At 37.7% G+C, this 19,520-nt stretch overlaps 1 protein-coding gene across 9 annotated transcripts in view; it reads left to right on the forward strand.

The window, feature by feature from the left end:
- CTNNA2 (catenin alpha 2) overlaps positions 1-19,520 on the forward strand; it is a 1,423,217-nt gene that overhangs the window by 286,565 nt on the left and 1,117,132 nt on the right. Inside the window, exon 1 of one of the 9 annotated variants that reach the window (XR_010115398.1) lies at positions 5,409-5,680. The exons of 4 other annotated variants lie outside the window; for them this stretch is intronic. Coding sequence is in view for 1 of the 5 variants with exons in the window: in XM_055240967.2 (XP_055096942.1) it covers positions 15,936-16,032 (97 nt within the window). In the remaining 4 variants the exon portion in view is untranslated. Of the gene's footprint in view, positions 1-5,408; positions 5,681-15,855; positions 16,033-19,520 lie in introns of those variants that run through there. 4 more of the 9 variants (XM_055240964.2, XM_055240966.2, XM_055240965.2 and 1 more) reach the window with 4 other exon arrangements.

Below are 19,520 nucleotides of genomic sequence, written 5' to 3' on the forward strand. Positions count from 1 at the left end.
TCTGTGACCCTTCAATCTTGGACTTCCCATCTTACAGAACCATGAGCCAAATAAATTTCTTTTCTTTATAAATAACCTAGTCTCAGACAGTTTGTTATAGAAGCAGAAAACAGACTAAGAAGAGGATCAGACATTTTTTAAATCAAGGAAGAACAGAAATAAGCTCATTAATAAGCTGTGAGTCAAAGAACAGCAGAGTAAGATGAAAACTAAGGTCAACGGTTTCCCAAAGCATGTTCCTTCCAATCTAGCCACGAGAGATATTTTGTGAGAGGCTTCCTTGTTCATATAAGTGTGGGAAATGCTACACATATTTCTCTTAAATGAACTTCATGCACATTATTGTTTTCTATGTATTCACTAAAGAAAAACCTTTAAATGCTTTTCACCCAGCATGTGCCAATACAATTTATTGTGGAAATCACTCTTCAAATAACTTCACAGTGATGAATGGACTGAGCAACTGTAATTTTTGTTTGTGCAGTATACTTACTTTCCCATGTCCTTCCTCAACATCTTTTCAGGCATTTCTCCTTTTCCTACATGAGGTCACAGGAGTGAACATATGAACCAGAGTGTGCTATTCCTCTGGTCACAGTAATCTGTGACACAAATACGAACACAGGCCTCCAGCAAGTATAATCATATCCCTTGCCATGATTAATATTTTTGATGACCCCTCTGGACTAGCTTAGCCTCATATATACACACCTTAGACTTCTCAGGTATGTGAGCCAGAATTTCCCTTTTGCTCAAAACTTAAACTGGACTTCAGTCCTTTGCTTTTGAAAGGATTAAGACTGAAACTATTCTTCCATAGAGCACATATAGGAAAAACATGCTCCAGGGTGACAATTGAGAGTAAAATGACACAATTTCAAAATGTATTAAACAGACGGCAGCCTCGGCTTTCTCCTAAAGGGAAAGTGAATCTATTAGGGAACCTGAAGATGAGAGAGATACAATTACTATGAGAAGACATATTAAAGCTTACTCTTTCTTTTTAAAGAAAAAGATTAATTGGAAATAAAAGATGATAGAAACAGATTCAAATTGGTCAAAAGACACTGAGGAATAATAAAAGCCTCTCACAAAAGGCTGAGGAATAATATTATTTTACTGCTTGAGTAATTGACTCATTGATATTAGAAGTATTAATTAAAGCAAGTATACAGCTCTATTTATGGACAACAGTGTGCTAAAACATGTCAAGTATTATTTCATAAAATTCTCACAAGAAAGTCATAAAGATAGATAAAAATTGCCTCCGTTTTGCAGACTGGCAAACTGAGTGTCACAGACATTAAAGAACTTGTCCAATGTCACAAACTAGAATATGGTACATTCTACCTATATAAGGTTACAGTTGAAATGTTTCAACAAGCAAAAGAAAAAACAATTGCACACATAGATCCTAAAACACTCATTCTGTTTACTTGAAAACATATATATATATTCACCATTGCAGTAAATATATATATATATATACACAATTACCTAGGGATACAAATGATAAATATGTTTGAAAAAATGAAAATTAGAGTTGGAAACTACTGGTACAAAACAAAAAACTTAAAACAAGTTATTTTAATTCTTTAATAGTAAAAGGAATACATAAAACGACAAAAGTGAAAGTTTCATTGGTTGTTTCTCAGACAAGCGAAGAAACCTGCAGCTAGATTTGCAGGAAAAAGCTGGACCATGTGAGGAGAAATCCAGAGGTTCAACTGATATATAATAAATATAGTGACAGGGTCTGAAATATTTAGGAAGTCTTTAAAAGATGAAATTATTATAGCAGCTTTATTCATAATTGCCAAAACTTGGAAGCAATCTAGATGACCTTCTGTAGGTGAGTGGATAAATTGTGGTATATAGAGACAACTGAATATTATTCAGTGCTAAAAACAGAGCTGTCAAGCCATGAAAATACATGGTGGAATCTTACATGCATATTACTAAGTGAAAGAAGCCAATCTGAAAAGGCTACATATTGTATGACTCCAACTATATGACATTCTGGAGAAGGCAAAACTTGGAGACAGGAAAAATACCAATGGTTTCCAGGGGTTAGGAGCAAGAAAGAAAAGAATAGACAGAACACAGAATATTTTTAGTGAGTAAAACTAGTATGATACCATAGTGGTGGATACATATTGTTATACTTCTTTCAAAACCCCCAAAATGTACAAAACCAAGAGTGAACTCTGATGTAAACTGTGGACTTTGGTGATGATGATGTGTCAATATAGGTTCATCAATTGTAACAAACATGCTACTGTGGTCCAGGGGTTGATCACAGGGAATCGTGCCCTTGTGGGGGCCGGAGGTGTATGAAAACTCTTTGGGCTTCTCACTCAATTTTTCTGTGAACCTAAAACTGCTCTAAAAAATAAAGTCTATTAAAACAATGAAATTTCTCAGGAGGGCTTGATAGTGAAATTTCTGGAGCTGACAGACTGAATTAGGGTCCTAGTGTGTAGAGACCTGACATTTAAATGAATAAGCACTACAGATAATTTTACTTAAGATGCCAGTATTGGCTTGGAGTATCCTAAAAATCTAGATGTCATTTGATTGCACATTAAATTGTATTATAATTACATATAGGATTTTCTGCATTTGAACACAATACCATACCTTTAACAATGCTCTTTTTGTTTGTTATTTATGTTGGCATAAATTTTTAATGTGAGTGAGGGAAAGAAGAAAATTGCTTGTTTTTCTGAGGGCTGTATATGTTTATGTCATTGAAATGAAGGACAACACTTAAATCAAGAAAATCAAAAACAATCAGACTCACAAGCCGACTCAAAACAAAAGAAATAAGGGTTTTAAAAAATCCCCTTAGTTTACAATGGAGACAAACAACATGATAGCATTTTAGCATCCAATAATAGCCAGTATTTATACAAGCATATTTAGACCATTATCAGAGGGAAATAAATATGGCTGTAGCAGCATTCAATTTGGATTTTCCATAGGGTAGACAGGGTTGAGGGTTCTCCTTTATTCAAAACATAAAAGAGTTAGTAAATTCCTTGGCAGCAGGGAACAAAAATCTCAGCTGCCATTTGCCTGCTGGTGACTGAAATGCATTGCTGGAGTAATTTCTTATCACTGTCTGATTGACAGACCACAGTTTGATGTATTTGGAAGAATTGAGGGAGACCAAGGGTCTGAGAAATCAAAGATGGCTTTTATGCTGGTTTTTTATTAACTCTAATTTAAAGCAATTGCATGGACTAAAAGCTTACAAATATTTTAGAAATGACTTTTAAATGTCTCTCAATAATATTCTACAGTTTTGAAAGTCACTACAAAACAACAAACAAGGCAAATCTCATTTTGACTAGACAGCACTTGGTTTACATCATTTTTTCTTTTTTGGTCTACATTATTTAATTGCAATTAAAACAAAAATTATAAATGTAAGCCTAATTACAACAATACAAAAAACTATACATGAATCCTTGGAACTTAAAGAGATAAATTTGTCTGGTCACTCTTTGGCCTGTAGTTTTTAGTTTATTCCCTCAGGCCTGACCAGAGTATGAAAAAAATGACAATAATCATTTTTTAAAAAAAGTCAATTCATACGTGCATGCTCTACCTCATTTGACTAGGACAACTTTACTCTTTCCAGATTCTTGGACCATTCAAATTCATAGGTGTCTTCTGCCTCCAGAATGATACTGTATGCAGTATCTCTTTTTATTTAAGCACCTCGCTGGTGCTTACCACATCTTACCACATCAGGGACTTGTGATGCCTCTCTAAATCTTATTCATGCTTCAAAATTCAGCTGAAGGCCTACCTCCTTCCTGCCCACTCCAGTCCATAGTACGCACTTTTCATTCTCCACTCTTTTTACCTTTTGGCACAAATCATTTGGCGCTCGGCACTTCATGAAGCACATCGTGTGCCTTTAGCGTGTTTCTCCTGTTTCTATAGGCAGTCTAAGAAAAACGCTTGGTGGTAAGAACACGCGGTGTCACTGTCCGTGGTCCTGAAACATGGTCGCGTGCTAAGATTCTTCTTAAGCCAATATCCGGTGACTCCTGTTCATTTTTTCCCAGGAATTTTTAAATTGGTAAAGTGGTGGGGACAAGAAAAAAGAAAGCCAAAAAGATACTGGGAGAGAAAGATAGAGGCATGGACAGAGGTATCCCTCTACAGTCATTCCCTAGAGATAATTAAAAATAGTAGGATTTTATGTAATTTTCAAACAATTGCAGACGCGAACTTGGAAACAAAAGGGAGGATGGAAAAATATCAATGGCATAGCCATTGATGAAGGAGAATTTAAAAAATGCATGCACTAAGTGACATAAAGCCATCCAAGTGTCGGCATGAACACACGCACCGATGCTAGTGGGCTAGGATACCAAACAGGTAGCATGTTGTGAACGTAGCGTCGGTTGTGTCACACTAAACTTCTATAGATTTTCTTTTTGTTTCTTTCTCTTGATTTAAAACAAAACAAAATTGTCATTTGGCACTGTGGCAGAACAAAGATGATTGTAACTTATGTTTCTCATTTGATGTAGCTGTGTACCTTTTTCACTGTTAGCACCTCTGTAACAGTTACATTCCAGCAACATCAAGTCCCAGCTGCCGATGTCTGGCGGCGCAAACACTCCCTGCCCTAGCTATGTAAGTTCCCCAACTACAGTATAACCTCTCAGAGGACGAACATTTTTGGATATCTCAAAATGCCTAAGTACAGTGTCTGGTACAAACTAGGGGCTCAGTAATATCCACTGAATCAAGAAAACAATCACAGTGCCTTCCACGGAGAAAATATTCAACAAAAGCTTGTTAAATGAGCAAATATTCCAGTTGTTTTAACAATTCCATCCTCTTCTAGGTTCTTTCAAAGTCCAAATCTCCCTCCCTCTCCCCTCGGGACTCCACATCCCAACAAACCTCCCTTCCGCGGCAGTCACTACCTTTGCAGCACTCTGGCCCTGCCCTCCTCCTGCCACGTGTCGGACCCCTGCTGGGCTGGCCCTCCTTTCCTACTCTGCGACACCCCCATCCCCCCCCGCACCTATCCTGCCCGCTCCCGCACCCGGTCCCTCTCCTCTGGCCTCGCGACTCCGGCGATTCAGCTCCGGGTCCCCGCCCGCAGGGTAACGCGGTTGTCATGGACACGGCACCTGCGCCCTACGGCAGTGCCCCTTCGCCGCCGTCCCCTCCCCCCACCTGCGGCGCCGAGCCGGCCGCGCCTCCAGAGCTCCGCCCTACCCCGCCCTTTCGGGCGCTCCCCAGGCCGCGCGCGCCCGCGGCCACCCAGCCACCCACCCCTCGATGCCCGGTGCCTTTCCAGGCGCCGCGGAGCCACGAGGATCGCGGGGGCGCGCGAGCGAGCAAGCGGCCGCGCATGCGCACTGGCTGCCTCCCCTAGCGGCGATCCGGGCCGCTGCCGCTCGCGCTTGGGCAGGACGCGGGGCGGGCGGGGGGAGGGGGGAGCGGCTTCGCTTCCAGCCTCGAGTGAGGCGGAGACCCGGGCGGGCGGGCAGAGCAGGCGGCACCGCACCTCGGCCAGAGGCGGCTGCAGCAGCTGCTGCCCTTGTGCCTGCCGCCGCCTCTCCAGTCCCTTCTGTGATTACCACTCCAGCTGCTGGGAACGGGCGAGAAAGAGGAGGAGGCGAGAAACTCCCACCGACCCACAGAGGTGAGTCCCGGGCAGAGCATCCTCCATCCTTGCCTGCCTCCCTCCCTCCCCACCTCCCTCCCTTCCTCTCCATCCTCCCCCCTCCCCGCTCCCCAACCCTCCCTCCCTCATCCTTCCCAACATCCCTCTCTCCTCTCCCCTCCTTTCTCCCTTCCAGCCTTTCTTTCATCCCTTTCTTCCTCTCTCCCAGCCCCACTTCCTTCCCACCCTTTCTTTCTTCCCCGTCTTCCTTGCAGCCACTCGCCCTAGAGCACAGCTCTGCATCCCTTTCCTCTTGTCTCCATCTCTTTTTCCCCCTTTCTTACCTCTTCCTCGGTGGGAGGGTGGGAGCATCCCTTGCCTGCTACAACTGTCCGGATTCAGGGATTCCAGAAAATTGGGTGCATATACTGAGAGACACACTCTTAAACAGCGGGTGCCCTGCAGGTTCCTAAATTTTTAGGATGAAGGGTCAAGTTGGGTAGAGTACTGGGAACTGGAGGGAGAAGAGAATCGAAGAAGAATCTGTGGATTTGTGCTGTATTAGGGTGGGGGTGGGGAGGGTTGTCACTTGGACATGTTGCCAACAGCCCCCATACCCCCTTCAGCAGTTTCTTTTTTTCTTCTGGGAATTACATATTCCCAGTGTGTGTCTTACCAATTTAAAATCCAGCTTTCCCTGCTTTGATTGTCTCCGTGAGAAACCACAACGAAAGAGAAGAAGAGAGGAAAGGAACAAGAGAGAAAAAGGGGAGGGGAGAGGAAGGGAGGTGGCAGTGGAAGCTTGTGTTCTTTTCCCCTAGGCCTCTTTGGTTTGACATTTTCAAACCACCCGCCTCATATTTGGCTTGGAATTGAACCCGTGTGTCCTTGGTCTTGTCACTACCTACTTCAAAGGCAGAAACTCTCTAAACTTTAATGCCTGTGCACCACAGCATTATTTATGGAATGTTTTGCTCAGCATGCAAAATACCAAGATAGAAAGGTTTGGGAAAATAGGGAGCAGAAGGGTGGAAGAGATGTACTTTTGTTCATCATGGGTTAACTTCTCAAGTAGGATAATGGTTAGACAGTTTTGGAGAAATGAGGTTATACTCCACAGGCTTGTAAATATACCATTTAGATGGCATTAGCTGCATTATAGCCTTTAACAGACACCCTTACCCATTTTCACCCACCTCATAGGAACCCTGAAGATGTTTGAAGAGAAACACACTGTGTGATTCTGTCTGTGGCTTACACCAATGGAAAAGTTGAATTAGCTTCGGAACTATTGTTAATAATTTAAAATTGCTGTTGGTTTTACATCACTTATTTTCACAGAATGCTATAATTTACTTTGCTCTCTTTAGCTTGCATTCTAATCCCTTATATTATACATGTTATTGGCAATTTGACAATTCTTTCTGTTAGCATTGCTGCTGTAAAGTTTATTTATACATGGCGGGACAGCCATGCCTCAGAATGTTTAGTATATTTATCATCTCAGAAGCGTCCAACAGTGTAAGTATAAATCAAAAATGGATATTTTGAAGCCTATATTTTGTTCTATTTATATTCTCCTAAAACAACAGACCAAAAAACCTTAATATCTTTAGAATAGCTGTGTTTTTTGTTTAAGGAGTATGTGTGAGGGACCAAAATTAATGGTGGATTCATTGAAGTTGCCAGTAAGACACTATGCTGTGGAACACATTATTGATTTTTTTCTTTTCATTTAAATTATTATATGACAGTAGTGCAACATGCAGTTTTGCATTTTATGGGAGTGTAAAGCAGGAGTTGAGATGAAGAGAATTGCCTTCCTAAGTGATTGAGTGCTGATTTGATGAAGAGCTGATAGTTAATCACCTGAGTCAGTGCTGGGGAAGTGTGTAATGTTAGGAGTGATGGACTCCTTCAACTCCCCATGGTAGGAATGCAATTCCATTAATGGCTTGGCTGACTCTTCAGCCATGTAGCTAAAGCTTGGTTGAATTACCAGTGTTACCAACATCCTGATGCAGATTGCAGTCAACCCTGTGTGTATTGGAATGCTTGCATTACTTAATAGTGAACTTGTAGTTAGGAGTGTTTTCCTTGTTGGTTTTTTGGTGTTCCTTTTCCTAGAATACCATGAAACAAGTGAAAGACTGTCATGTTAATTATATGTGAGCATAATAAGTTAGTTTTGTCCAAATTTCTTTCAAAAGACTTTTCCCCTGCCAGTATCTCTGCTATTCTTTGTGGGGCTTCAGAGTTGTGAATGTGGGGAGGTGGCAGCCCCTCTATCGGCTTTGCTCTTTCTTTGTTGCAGTTTTTCTGCAGAGTGGTGTGGGTGTATGCCCCAGTTTTTGATACTGTGCTTAGTATAGAAACACAGGTACTTTTCATTTGCCTCCTTTGTAAACATTAGTCCACTGAATGGAAACAAAACATACCAAGTTATTAAAGAACTAGAAAACAAAATAACATTTTGTTTATGGCAAAATTTTAAGAGAGATGAGTACAGTTAATAAAATGTGCATTTTAGAAGAGCAACTAGTGTCTTTGAAAAGCAGCTTGCCTCCTTGACTATTATCCAGTTTGCAGATAAAGACCGACTTCCTCTGAAGAATTTCATTTCTAGAGGCTTCTGTCTTTAGTTGACTGGACCTTTAAAAATACATGACACAATAAAGAGCCAATAGAACATCTTATGGACCCCTGTAAAATGTATTCTGGATATATTTTCTGTGTCTCCCTCCCTCAGAGCTCTTAACACCTGCCTAACCCTAGGCTGAGTGGTGTGAGGTATTCCAAGGAAGTAGAAAGAAGTAAAAGACACTCTCTTTGACCTCAGCTTACAGTCTAGTTGAGGAGAACAGGCATTTGCATGAGGTCCTATTTCACAGTGGCAAATAACAAGATCTTTGGAGAGAGCTTTAGATGTGAGTACAGGCTCTAGTTCTTAGGAGTATCGTGTCCTTGTGTACAATTTAAACCTATTTTTTTCATCTATAAAATGAAAATTGTAAGGGACTCTGATTCATGGGCTTGCTTTAAAGGTTAAATGTGTTTAGCTCAGTACTTGGTACAAACGAAACATATATTAAGTAAACATTATTATAATTAGCAGAAATCATTTAAACACATTCCAAGACCATATATGATTATGTACTAGAAAGACAGAAGCACAAGTAAGTACGAGAGGAATTGTGAAGAAGACGGGTGTCTGTGTAGCTGGGAAGATATTGTATTTGGTAGTAGCACTGGAGCTTGGACAGAGACTCCTGGGAAGGATTTCATGCAGGGTGGGCACCACAGCTGGAACAAAAGCAGAGAGGGAGGAAAAGGCATGGTGTGTTTGAAGAACATTAGGGAGACTATTTACTGGAAGATTCGTCATAGAGGTGAGTGTATTGAAAGGTAGAGTACGTACAGTCAGAGTAATTATACTATCACTGCGTTAAGACAACTTCTAGTATGGGATCCATTTCATTACATAGAAGGTTCAGCTACCCATGGAGGTAGTTTCAGTTCTTTATCTCACCTAAAGCCCATCCCAAGACATGGAATCCATGATCGGTGTCATAGTGAGGACCCAAAACATTCTTAGGTCTTTTCTTTTAACTTCAAGGCAGAGGGAAAACTTGACCTTTGCTGAACAATAAAGATTTAATATTATGGTTACTATAACTCTCCCTCATTTTTCCTTATCCCATGAATATTCCAGGACTGTATCTCGTAGTATAATAACTAAAATTATTTTATTTTGACCTATATGAAGCCAGTACTTGTTAGGGTAATTGTATTTCCAGGGGCTTACTTTTCCTAATTAGAAAAGCCCCTTTTCATTGGTGTCCAAGATTATTAATAAATTCTAAATGGATGACGCTCTTTCAGTTTTGTGGCTGTGAGACTAACGTGTGATGAGGATAGAGAGTCTAGGAGGGAACTTGCATGGAGCAGGTTACGTGTACGCTCTGTGTGGAGTGACAGATGTTCACTGGCTACATCTGTTGGCATACCTTTGTTTTTAGTTGAGGTTCATAAACTATTTTGAAAAATTTATCCATAAAATCTTTATCCAACAGCATAAGTGATATGAATTGAAATCTTTTGTTCAAAAATGGATTTCCAGAAAATTTTTCGCACAAGTTTGAAGTATCAGTATTTATTATGCTCATGTTTAACCCATTTTAATAGACACAATTCCATTGTTTTCTCCCATATAGTAAAATGTTTCTCATATATTTCTGTTTTGTAGTTCAAATAATATACAAAATTGTCCTCTTGAATATTATCTTAAGATATATTAGTCATAAACACAAATATATTTCTAAAAGCTAATGTAAATATACTTCTAAAAACTAACAGACCATAGACTGTAGTAGTTTTATTTTTATATTGAGATCTTTTTTAATTGATGTTTCAAAAATTCAGCAGATCTAAATCGTACATTTGCAGATGTATTACTACTAGTCAGCTTTATATTATACTACCAGAGATTTTTGACAAATTTTACTTTTGACATTTTTATTTTCCTTATAAGTGAATTTTTACCTCAGAGCTGAATTCTAACTCAACCACAAATTTGCATTATATACCTCTTTGAAATTATTACTCGTAACACATTATACAAAACATAGTGATAGTCTAACTTTAGACACCTTAATTTTCTAGGGCTTTACTATTGAACACTATTTTATTTTTCCTTTTATTAATAGGCCTTATCTGTGTACACAACTATTAGACTATTACATTTCAGGTATTAGGAAAATTTGCATTAACAGGAGTGAAAAAGCAGGTATGTTCCCCATACGTGAGGGGGGTGACCAAACAGGGAGGTGGAGTAAGGATGAGACAGAATGAATTAATTGTGTTTTCTCTTTTGAGCTGAAGGATGTATAACTACCTGTTCAATTAGGGGTTTTCTCTATTTTTGCTGCGGCGTCTACTATAATCTGTGTTTTAAAGTTTTTTTTTTTTTTTTTTTGAGATGGAGTCTTGCTCTGTCGTCCAGGCTGGAGTGCAGTGGCGCCATCTTGGCTCACTGCAAGCTCCGCCTCCCGGGTTCACGCCATTCTCCTGCCTCAACCTCCCAAGTAGCTGGGACTACAGGCGCCCGCCACCACGCCCAGCTAATTTTTTGTATTTTTAGTAGAGACAGGGTTTCACCGTGTTCGCCAGGATGGTCTCGATTTCCTGACCTCGTGATCTGCCCGCCTCGACCTACCAGAGTGCTGGAATTACAGGCGTGAGCCACCGTGCCCGGCCTTAAAGTTTTATATGTAAATTTCAATGAATGGTTTTTAAAACTAGAGCATGGATGAAAAAAACTAATGTAAATCATATGTTGATTTTTCAATATGTTGCTACTTGTAGACATCTGGCTATTTTGTTTGCTAGGCAGTTTTGGGAGAAGCCAGGTAACACATTTATGGGATGTATTGAGATGGAAATACATTAAATAAGATCCTAACTTGCTACAGTGTTTCTACATTAAATGAGTGGACATGCCAGAGGGCTAGAGATAAAAAAGTCCTTGAGTTGTATATGGTCTCAAGGGCCACAGAGCCATAATAGAAAATTAATAGAAAGCTTCTGAGATGTTCATATTCTGTAAGTTGAGTTTATGTTGTTCATTATGTATCTGCAGTAAATCCAGTATCTTGTTTATGGCCCCTTGATGTTTTGGAACTAAAGCCGTGGAGCTATGTCAGTTGTTCTTCCACATCCCACCCAGAAATCACCAGAGGATCTGATGTTCCCATGTTTTATTTGTAAGCATTTAGTGAAAATTCAGTCTTCCAAGTTTATCTTAAATTCATAGGGCCTGAAGCAGTTGTTAAATATCATCAGTCTATCTTTCAGTGAGGGAGTAGCAATGTCCCTTAACTACTTTATAAAGAGCAAATTGTACTCAATTGTTTCCAGGAAAGGGTATCCTACAGTCCTTTAGAGTTTACCACTTCATTCTGTTTCTTCAGGCATTGATAATTGCCAGAGTAATTTCACAAAATATTTTTTTTTTCTAATGTGCAGAAGTGGCATAAAGAAGTGTATACAAGACTCAAATTTCCTGGGGAAGCCCGGGTGCAGTGGCTCACGCCTGTAATCCCAGCACTTTGGGAAGCTGAGGCTGGCATATCACCTGAGGCCAGGAGTTTGAGACCAGCCTGGCCAACATGATGAAACCCTGTCTCTATAAAAATACAAAAATTAGCCGGGCGTGGTGACGGACGCCTGTAATCCCAGTTACTTGGGAGGCTGAGGCAGAAGAATCGCTTGAACCCAGGAGGCGGAGGCTGCAGTGAGCGGAGATGGTGCCACTGCACTTCAGCCTGGGCGACAGACCAAAACTCCATCTCAAAAACAAACAAACAAACAAAAAAAAGTCTTGGGGAAAAATAAATCTGTGTCTAAATTCATCTCTCTACTGCACTTACGCTTTTCATGTTTTTTTTTTATTATATTACCTAGCATGAATTCATTCAACAGGTATTTTTTGAAAATACCTGCTCTGTGCTCAATGCTGTCATTGAGCTAGAGATTATAATTTTGTAAGCACACTGAACCAAGGCAACTGGATTCCCCTCCAGGTTTTCAACCAGCTAATTAATTTGTTATGTGATTAAATAAGTCTCAAACTCTCCATCACTTATTTATTTTATCTGCCTTTTGAGTGACTTAGACTTATATTTAGCTATAAAATTCTATAATTCTACATGTGATTTTTCCTTAAAATTTCAAGGCAAATGATTTATTTTCATTGTATTCCATTTGTTTTTTCTTTCTCCTTTTGAAACATAAACTTCCGCTGCATAAGAAAAAAAAAAAACTTCACCTTCAGTGGCATATGCTTTCCCCTTCCCAGTAAAATTGCACATTAGCTTCACAGTCTCTGGGCAAAGTGTGAGGGACTAAGTAACCTGTATTTTCTTATCTCTCCATCCTTCCCTCTCTTTCATTTTGAAAGTTCTTCCTACACTGAAGGTACAAGTCAGTTGCTACTGCTATTTAGGGACTCTCCCAGTGTGTGGTTGGCTTGTTTCGGCCATGCCAATGTTTGTGAAAGACTGTATGGCATTTATGCATTTAGAATGAAGTAATGTTTATTTAAGAAATTATATATGCTTTAAGGTTAATATTTCTGCCTCAGGCATAGCAAAGCCTTGCTTATCCCCTAAATTCTATTTCAGAGGACCTGGTGGTCACCAGTCTTCCTACCAATCCAGCTCCAAATTCCCATTAAAATTATTTTAGTAAAATTTTGGGCATATGTTTTATACAATAAAGTGTACCCATTTTAAGTGAATACTTTGTTGTGGATTGACAAACACACCTGTGTAACCAGCAGTGTAATCAAGATACAGAATATATCTGTTGCCCTAAAATCTTCTCTTCCGACTAATCTGCTGTCTCTATAGATTCGTTTTTCCTATTGTAGAAATTGATATAGGTTAAATCACAGAATATGTCCTCATTTTTATATTCCTTTTTGCATTGAGCATAATGTTTGTGGGATCAATCTATGATTTTGAGTACATAAACTTCTAGAAGAAAATATAGGAGATAATCTATGATTTTGGATTAGACAAAGATCCCTTACGACCCAAAAAGCACTAATCATAAAATTTAAAAGAAAAGATGTATTAGACTTTATCAAAGTTAAAGAAAGAAGTTTTGCTCTTCAAAAGACAAAAGATTTGTTAGAACTACATATCTCTCTCTGTATATTTGACAAAGGACTTTATCTAGACTATGTATAGAACTCTTGCAACTCAGTAAGAAGACAGGCAATCCATCTAAAAAATGAACAAAATATGTGCTGAGATATTTCACACAAGAAAATATACATATCTAATGAGCACATAACTCTATAATTCACCAAAATAATTAAATTTAAAACCACAATGTGATACCACTATCCAAACACTAAAATGACTAAATTGTAAAGACTGGCAATACCAAGTTTTGGAGAGGATGTGAAGCAACTGTGATACTCATACATTGCTGGTGGGAATGTAATACTTTGGGAAACAGTTTGGCAGTTTCTCTTAATGTTAAAAATACTCTTACCATACGATCCAGAAACTCCACTCCCAGGTGAAATGAAAACATATGTACAAGGACTTTTGCATGAAAATTAATAACAGCATACTCATAATAGCTTCAAACTAAAAACAACCAAAATATCTGTCAAATTCCTATTTGAAAGTTACTCCTTTGAGATAGAAAACAAAGCTGCTGATATATATAATATATATATTATATATATATAAAAATTTTAAGGTGTGCTATTTAATATATGTTACCTGGCAGCAGAGGAAGGGGAATACATTGGAAAAGATTTCTAAAATGACAAGAAATGCAGAGGATGGGAGACCTGGGCTTAGTTTCTACTTTCTACATTTCTCTTGTCTGTGCTCAGTCTGCGTGTTGACCGCTTCCTCCACTTCCTCAGCTGGTGCTATGATCACTTCTTTAGTTCCTAGCACACTGTCATGCAGCAGCAGTGTCTCTTCCTGCAGAATGAGGAAGTTTTTGCCAAAAGCCCTCCTGCAGACTTCTCTCTTATGTCACTGGCCAGCACTGAATCACATGGACATTCCCAATCTAGTCAATGGCAAGGGGAATGGGAATACCATGAATGACAGGCTTAGACTAAATCAGGATTTACTGGCTGGGACTATGTATGGGATTAGCCTTCACTGGGTGGAGGACGTTAGGGGATTGATGAACAGAGTAGCAATTCTTTTAATAAGGAAGGGGTAAATGATTGTTGGGTAAGTAAGCAGCAGTGTTTATTACAATTTGATATAGAGGCCTGCGTTGTTCTCAGGTATTGGCAAGAGTTTGAAACAAAAAGCTGAGATTGTGAGAGAGTGTATGCAGAAACAGGTGACAGAGGGCAACGTAGCACAAGAAGGAGAAAATTTAGATTCTAGCCCACAGCATGAACTGGAGGGGCAGGGAATCTGGACCCAAGGGAACAATTTAAAGTGGGCAAGCATACAAATAGTGACAAGCAAAGCCAAGCACATTGGGGCCCATGAAGTTGGGACAGGAAGCAAAAGTCAGTGCTGGCAGTAGTCTGGAATCCAGGCAGGCAAATTCGATTGCAGTTTGCCCATCTGTGAAATCAGGACCTCAGGCAAGAAGATTTTCATGTTTTGCTTGTTAAGGCAGAAGCCAAAACAGTAATTATTTTCTACTTTTTTTCCTAAGGTGTTCTCAACCACTCTAGATTCTGTCTTAAGGATAGGAGCCGCATCTTCCATTTTTCTAGTATTCTCCTGTTTCATTGCTGGGCCCACAGTAATTCCTTCATAAATGCTTGTTGATTGAACTAAGTCTCTGAACTCGCTCCATCTTCAAACAGATCCTCAGATTTCTGGTCATATGTAACAGCCATTTACAAATGCTATCCTACAAGTTATGGAAAACGCTGTTTTGGGGGGCACAGTCCTGGAGCCATACATGAGTAAGACACAGTGCCTTGTCTCATAAGTTGACAGTCTAGTAGGGGTATAAGATGAATACCTGAACAGTTTAATACCAGACAGAATGATCGAGTGTGTCCTGCAGTGTGGTACTGATGCCACAGTGGCGTGGGGCAAAAACCCAGGCTGACACAGAATCAGCAACTTTGCTTCAGCAGTGGATGGGAATAAGAGTATGGAGGAGGGGGTGACCTTGTATTAGTACTTTCAGATTCAGTCCAGTCTTGGTCTGGGAACTGGGGCAGGGCTGGCCTGGCAGGGAGATGGGATCAATGAGCACAGCAGTGGGAGAGGTGGAGAAATCACATTCAGGAGAACTAAAGCTGGGACACTGATAACTGCTCAGTAGGTAGCTGAAAAGTGAGACTAGAGTGAAGGGGAGAGGCTGGGAGTAGAGAAATATTTTGGCATTATCTATACAGAGGTATCTCAAGAATCCAATAACAGAAGATACATTGTTTCAAAAAACATGTTTTGTCTTTTGCGCTTACAGCAATAAATGCCCATTGTAGAACATCTAGAAAATAACAAGAGAAAGAGTCTAGAAAATAAAAATCACTGCAGTCCAACTATTCAGTGAACATTTGGTGGATTTCTTTTCCCCCCATGAGTATATCTGAGTTATATAGGGAGGGTGTTTTTAAGTACAGCTGAGATCATAGGTATATATAAATTTGTATATTATTTTTAACTAAATATATCTAAGCGTTTCCTGCCATAATAAAAATTCTTCCTCTACATTAGTTTTTGTGTAACATTGCATTTTTTGGAATTTAAGTATTCAATTTTTGGCTGTCTACAGAGATAAAATGTCTGGGTTGATCTGCCTTCAATATGGGCTGTGGAATGGGCAGAAGATTGATTTTGGGGGCCCCAGGAGACTGCTTCAAAGAAATAGAGGTCAAGGTTTGTGTAGCTGTATATATACATATATATTTTTTTCTTAAATGGTAACATGATGTTCTATACTTTATTTTCATTTTACATATAGTTTAAAGATATCTCCACACTGGTACAAAAATATATACACCATTTTTTAACTCTTGCCTATTATTTTATAGTGTGGTTGTACCATGGTTTATTTAATCCTTATTTCCATGTACATTCAGTTTGTTTGTGCTATTATGCTATTTCAAACAATGCTAAGATGAACATCCTTATACAGGTTTATTGTCTACATGTACTAATGTATTTTTTAAAGGTAAATTCATAAATGCAGTTGTTGAGTCATAAGGTCTGTGAATTTTAAATTGTAATAGTGCCAAATTGCTCTTCCAATTGTTAGTACCTTCTACCAACAATATGAAAGTGCATATTTCTTTGCCCTTTTGCCAATACATGATAATTTTAAACTTGTAAAAGTTTACCAATGAATAGGTAAGAAGAATACCTCTTTTTCATATAAATTTGTTTCCCAGATTTCTAGAGGTTATCTTTTCATTTGCTTTTTGTCTAATGGCCTACTGTCTTGCCTTTGCTGTGATGAGTGTGTTCATGTTTTCCAAGTTTTTTTGCATGAGTTAGTTATCTTATTTTAATTTAAGGACTCAATTATATTCTCTGGGTATAAAATTTTTTTGTTATTCCTGAATTAATGATATACTATTAAAACTACTATTATGATTTCTAGTAGGTGATGGTTTCTTTCCCCAAAGTTTCATCTCTATTTTTACATCTTTATTTTCAGAAGAATATGATAATCAGGTTATCAATTTTAAAACAACACTGTATTTTAGTTAGTATTATATTTAATTTAAGATAATTTTGAGGGAGAAGTGACAACTCTCAATTCATAATCTTTCCATTGGCAGGTCCCTTTATTTATTCAAGTCTTTTTTGTGTCCTTCAGTAACATAAATAGCCTTCTTTATAGAAGGAAATATTTCTCATTTTATGTTATTGCTATCTTGAATGAGTTCTTATTACTGTTGGGAAAGGGATTTTATTCTTTAATATTTCCTAATAGGTTATTGCTGATGTATAAATTATTCTTTTTGATTTTTATATTTGGTTTTGTCTCCTGTCACTTTGTTGAAATACCTTATTGGTTCAAAAAAATGTGCCCTTGTGTTTTTCTTATCAATTTGTATTACCTCTTTTATATGTTAAGAGTTCATAGTTTAAATACACACACACACACACACAGACACACACACACCCCACTTGCAAGTCCTATTTACATGAAAATGATAAAATATACTCATACTTTTTATTTTAGTGTCTTCCAATTTTAAATAATTTTTTGTCTTCTATCTTAGATTTAGTGTGAATGAGACACTCTTCAGATTGGAAATACACTGTCTATACTGTGCTCCAAACACACCTATTTTGCTTTTAAAATTACTCTTAATATCTGTCTTTTCCATGGTAACCTAAGTATATTTATACCAATATCAGTATATTTGTGAATCTTTCTGTTTGGAGTAAGCATAGTGTGTACATGAATTTCATATATTCACTTCCAGAAATTTACTTGGCACTTTTATAGACGTTTCTCAGTATTCCATGGTGCTTTTTTTTTTGTATGCTATTCAAAGGCATGGGCCATGTCTTTTCTATATCTTGGATAGAGGTGAGTGAGTAATGATCTCATGGTGGTGACAACATGTTTGATTATGCTAATGCCTGTGATAATAAACTTTTTTTATTTATCCAAGTGACTTTATTGTTTGGATATCTAATTTTTTAAATATTTTGTCATCATTTGCATATTGAAGCTGTGTGCTAATAGAAGACCTTCATTCCACATCCAGCATTATTTGTTAGAAATGTGTCAGTATTGATACAATAGCCAGTACAGCAGCACTAAGAAGATTTTGCAGTCTCCAGTTCTTACCTAGAATTTTATTTTTTGGCAGTAAGATCTTATTCAAACTTGAGAGGAAGCTTAACTTGGGTAGTATTTTCATGATTTGTCAAATCAGGAAAATGGTTATTTTGAATGAAAATCTTTCACTGATTATACAAGTTGAGAAAATGGGCTAATTGCCTTGAATTGCAATTGTTCATCTGGTCTAGTCTTTATGCATACATATCAGTATTGATTTATCATTAATGAACCCATCACCTTAAAACCCTGTGATCCATTCTATTAGGTTGGTGCAAAAGTAATTGCTGTTTTCTCCATTAAAGGTAATGGCAAGATTGCTTTTACATTACATTATTACATTACATTATTGAAAGTAATGGCAAAAACCACAATTACTTTTGTACCAACCTAATAAGTTAGCTTAAATAGATGATATAATTTTTACCATTGAAAACAGGCATTTTGCTTTGTAGAATATTGACTGTGTATGTGAAATTAGTAACAAGTGGTAAGTCATGGTTCATTGAATTGCAAGAGACTTTTATTAGTGCTGAGTCACTGAATCTAGTTTAAAAATTTGGTTAACCGCCTCTTCTTAAAGAATTATACCATAAGGATGAGTTAAAGTAATACTAATATGATAAGTTTGAATAAAGCTATCAGTTAACAACATATAGCTTTTTTCTGTTCTAGTTTGCTTGAATAATTTGAGATGCTTCTGTCTATATGATGAAATTTTCTTGATGACTGGTTGCCTTTGGAAATAATTTTTTGTTTGCTGTTTATGAATAGCTGACTTCTTAAATCCAGGCGTATACATTTTATTGTTGCTCATTTTATCTTACAGTTGCAGAGTTGTTCTTAATCAAGGCAAATTAATACCATATGAAATAAATACTCCTTTTTGAGTATGAATTTAAAATATTTTATATCAAAATTATAAGTGGCATTATAAAATGTTTCAATTGGTAAAATGCCAACTTTAAATAGTTTTTATTTTTATACTTTATTGTAATTATAAAACAATCTATACTGTTACTGTTTGCCTTTTACTCAAGAAAATGCAAATACTTAGTGAAGATACTAAAGACTACAAAATATCATGAAAAGAATTTAAAGAAGACCTAAAAAATGGGAATATACCTATGATGTTCACAAATGGGAAGACTTAATATTGTTAATAAGGCAAATTGATCTAGAGATTCAATGCTATTGCTGTGAAAATCCTAGCTTCCTTTTTTTTGCGGAAATTGCTATGCTCATTCTAAAATTCATTTGTAAAATAAGAACAGTCTAAAACAATCTTAAAAAAGGTGAGCAAAGTTGGAAGACACACTTCTTAATTTCAAAACTTACTGCAAAAGTATAATAATCAAGACTAAATGGTATTGACATAAGCATAGGCATTTATTTTACTGGAATAGAATTGAGCATTCAGAAATAAACCCATATATTTATGGTTAATTGATTTTTCAACAAGGGTGACAAGACAATTTAATGGGGGAAAGAATAGTTTTTTAAACAAATGGTGCTGAGACAACTGAATAAACATTTACATGAAAAAGATGAATTTGGACCACTATCT

This window comes from Symphalangus syndactylus, chromosome 14 (assembly GCF_028878055.3).
Source record: "Symphalangus syndactylus isolate Jambi chromosome 14, NHGRI_mSymSyn1-v2.1_pri, whole genome shotgun sequence".
In the NCBI taxonomy this organism is placed as follows: domain Eukaryota; kingdom Metazoa; phylum Chordata; class Mammalia; order Primates; family Hylobatidae; genus Symphalangus; species Symphalangus syndactylus.